The 3,638-nt window shown below is 47.4% G+C and overlaps 1 protein-coding gene across 3 annotated transcripts in view; it reads right to left on the bottom strand.

The window, feature by feature from the left end:
- Positions 1-2,268: 2,268 nt before the first annotated feature.
- Positions 2,269-3,638, bottom strand: part of Txnl4a (thioredoxin like 4A) — an 18,527-nt gene continuing 17,157 nt past the window's right edge. For all 3 annotated transcript variants that reach the window (XM_005356300.3, XM_005356301.3, XM_026783626.1), the window contains one exon: positions 2,269-2,619. In XM_005356300.3, coding sequence (XP_005356357.1) covers positions 2,448-2,619 — 172 coding nt within the window. In that variant the 3' untranslated portion in view covers positions 2,269-2,447. The remainder of the gene's footprint in view (positions 2,620-3,638) is intronic.

The following is a 3,638-nucleotide window of genomic DNA, read 5'->3' as shown; positions in this document are numbered from 1 at the left end:
AATTTATTTTTAGTTGGAAAGAATTTTCCATCCACTTTCCACTTTGCTTACATGCCTGGAGAAGAATAGCTATAGCTAATTGTGGTAATTTAGTTTCTAGAAGTAAACTATCTTGCTTCTCTATGTTCTCCCAGGGACCCTAGTAAAGATATTTGCTGATCACTTGATATTTTTAACAGTGCTCTAATGCAGTGGTTCTCAGCCTGTGAGTTTTGACCCCTTTGGAGATGGAACAACCCTTTTACAGAGGTCACCTAAGACAAATAGAAAACACAGATATTTATGATTCATAAGAGTAGCAAAATTATAGTTATGAAGTAACAACAAAAAATTCATGGTTGGGTCAGCACAACATGAGGAACTGTATATATTAAAGGGTCGCAGCGTTAGGAAGATTGAGAAACACTGCTCTAATCCCTAATCCCAGTGGTCGGCTGTGGGTTAAAAAAGGAACTCTTCACCCTCCTTCTGGGCCCCCACTGGACTGTAACTGCCCCAGCTTGTAGGCACTGTGGGCTCTGGTTCTCATAGATGCAGCTTTCCCCGGGCTCTCTCATGTTTATGACGTGACGTGCATACCATCGCTTTTCCTCCTGTAGACGAGCTGTTCTGTGTAGAAGCAAAGCCGTTCTACCTAAGTGTTTTCCTGCCTCACAGAATTTGAGGACATTCTCCTCCAGCTACAGGAAATCAAGGGCTCCAGACGCTGAGTTTCCAGTTACATCAGGAATCAAGAACACCTCCATCTGGACCCATCCCTGGGTAGTGAAGAAAGCTAAACTTTTTTTTCTAGCAGGGTCTCACTATATAAACCAGATGAGATCTGCCTGCTTCTGCCTCCCAAGTGTGCCCCATCACGCTCGGCTAGACTATTTAAGTGGGCAAATTAGTGCTAGAGATGAAACTGCAGATCTCCATATGAATTTGACTTTGCAATGCTGGGAATTATGAGTGCTGCCTCTACCACCGAGCCATATCCCTATTTCTGTCCATTTGACAAGTGAATTTACTTGTAAATGTAGCTAAAAAATTTGGTTCACTCCTGACTTTTAACAACAAACAACTGCAGGCCACAGAGACAGATGAGCCGTCTCTGTACAGAGGCCTGCCTGAGTCAGGGAGGAGCTTGTCAGTAAGGTCAGCTCCTTTCTCTTCTGAGGACGTGTTCAGAGAGGTGACAGGGAAGACCCAGGACCTCGCCAGGGAAGAGAAGAAACAAGAGGAAACTGATGTAGACGAGGGGCCTTCCCCAGGGTGGAATGAGGATCCTACCTCCATAGAAGCTTGATATATATGGACAAGGTCTGAGGAGTAGAACATACTCACAGGACAGGGAGGCTTCCACCAATGGTCACTGTGCGTGTTTGAGATGAGCTCCGCAGGCTGGCCTGACTTGCTGTCTTCCTGTCTCAGCTGGAGTGCAGGAGTGTGTCACACCCACCTGGCTCACTGGAGTAAGATTAAGACTGGATCCTGGCCAGGCGGTGGTGGCGTACGCCTTTAATCCCAGCACTCGGGAGGCAGAGGCAGGCGGATCTCTGTGAGTTCGAGACCAGCCTGGTCTACAGAGCTAGTTCCAGGACAGGCTCCAAAGCTCCAGAGAAACCCTGTCTCGAAAAACTAAAAAAAAAAAAAAAAAAAAAGACTGGATCCTGCTGTGGGTTTGTCACCTCGAAATTCATATACTGATGTCTAAACCCAGTATCTCAGACCATGATTGTATTTGGAGTGGTTATCATGTGTAATGAGTCAAGAGAAGGATATACAGAAGGGGGTGTGACTTGGGCAGTGTGACTGGTGTTCTCATAACTAGGGGTATTTGAGACATACACACACAAGAAAGCTTGTCAAGACAATGCAAAGACTGGGACAAAGTATCCTCAATCCAAGGACCAGCAGAGATTTCCAGGAAGCTCCAGAGCCAAGGGCGAGGACAGAGGCCCACGGCCTCAAATGGACCCCAGAACACCTTGACCTCAGGTTCACCTTGAAGCAACCCAGTCTGTGGTACTTTGTTCCAACAACCCTAGCAACCACTCGACCCTGGGTTTCACTTCAAGAGTAAAGACATCTGCTGGGTGGTGGTGGCACATGTCTTTAATCCCAGCACTCGGGAGGCAAAGGTAGGTGGATCTCTGTGAGTTCGAGGCTAGCCTGGTCTACAGAGCAAGTTCCAGGACTGGATGGAAAAAAAAAAAAACCCACTCCCCACCCCCAAAAAGAAAAGAGTAAAGACATTTACAGTCAGTAAATCACACAGCAGCGACCGACTGTTCCCCACTGCACGTTTATTTGCTTCAGCTAGTTAAGGCCCCACAACCCTCATCTCAAGGATCCTCCAGCTTCCAGCCATGTTCTGCTGCAGGCCCTTCCCAAAGGCTTTGAAGAGCTGAGTATTTCTACATGGAGGGTCCCCAGGTCCTCTGCACAGCCTGTGAGGGTAGTGCTCAGTATCTGTACTTTGTAGAGTAGTCCTTGGGGGACACCACCAGGCCCCGGCCTTTGCGGGCGCCACGGTACACAGTCTCTATGATGTCAACCATTTCTTGCTTGTCTTCCATGGCCCAGTTGATCTTGTTGTTGTTGCCAGTGCCCAGATCAATCATGATATGTTTGTTTCTGAAAGAGAAACGAGCAGCAATGCTCACAAGAGACTTCCACAAACAAGCCCATTTCTCCCTGCTGTTCCAAGCTCCTACAATGTCATTTAAAGGCACAAACCAAAGAGACCACAGTAAAAAGCCAAATAAAATAAAAACACTAAATATTATTCTCTAGAAATGCCATCAGTAGTCACACACTCCTCCTGCACTCTGCTGTATCTCCTATGCAATCATATATATATATATATAATTTAGATTTTTGAACAGGGTTTCTCTACATAGCTCTGACTGTCCTGGAAATTACTATATAGACCAGGCTGGCCTCAAACTCAGAGATTCGCCTGGCTCTGCCTCCCAAGTGCTGGATTGAAGGCGTGCACCACTGTGCCCTGAAAAGCCAAAAGACAGTTCTATCACTTGGAAAGATAAGCAGTTTTTCAAAGAGTTGCACTAATTTTCCTGAAAAGGCAATATGTAACCTTTGCATGTTTTGCTCACAGGAATTTGGTTCAGATTTACCACAAGCCCTGTAACTGTGAGGTGAGGATGGTGACCTTACATGCCTTGCCTGCTGGGAGGGGAAGCAGAGAACCTTTAGAGGATAGGCCCCACCCCCTAGGAGTCTGCAATGGCAGCTGAACATGTGGCACAGGAAAAGGCCAAGGGCATGGCCATCATCGTGCTCAGAGCACTCAGACACAGGAACAAAGTGGGTGTCTCCCAGGTGTGGGTGGCTTTCCCGGTCTACAGGAGGCATCTGCAGCTGGGACACCGCCTCTGTTTAACTGTGAGGTCAGAAAGGACTGTGGAGAGAAGAGAGGCCCCCATCGTGGCTGCAAGAGGCTGGACGACCTGTTCAGTGATGGAGGAAGGTCATTGATGATGGCGCCCAGACGTGTGGGTAACTGAGTCCACAGAAAGCCTGAGACAGCTTGGGAAGTAATTCTAGAACAAAATGAAAGCATTGTGCCTGGTTTCTTGGTAGCAGCAATTTCTCGGTTCTGCTCTGCTTGCTAGAGGCAAGCAAGCGCCTCA

This window comes from Microtus ochrogaster, chromosome 18 (genome assembly GCF_000317375.1).
Source record: "Microtus ochrogaster isolate Prairie Vole_2 chromosome 18, MicOch1.0, whole genome shotgun sequence".
Taxonomy (NCBI): Eukaryota; Metazoa; Chordata; class Mammalia; order Rodentia; family Cricetidae; genus Microtus; species Microtus ochrogaster.
Note: the sequence above shows the minus strand (reverse complement) of the source record. Positions and strands in the feature narration are given on the sequence as shown.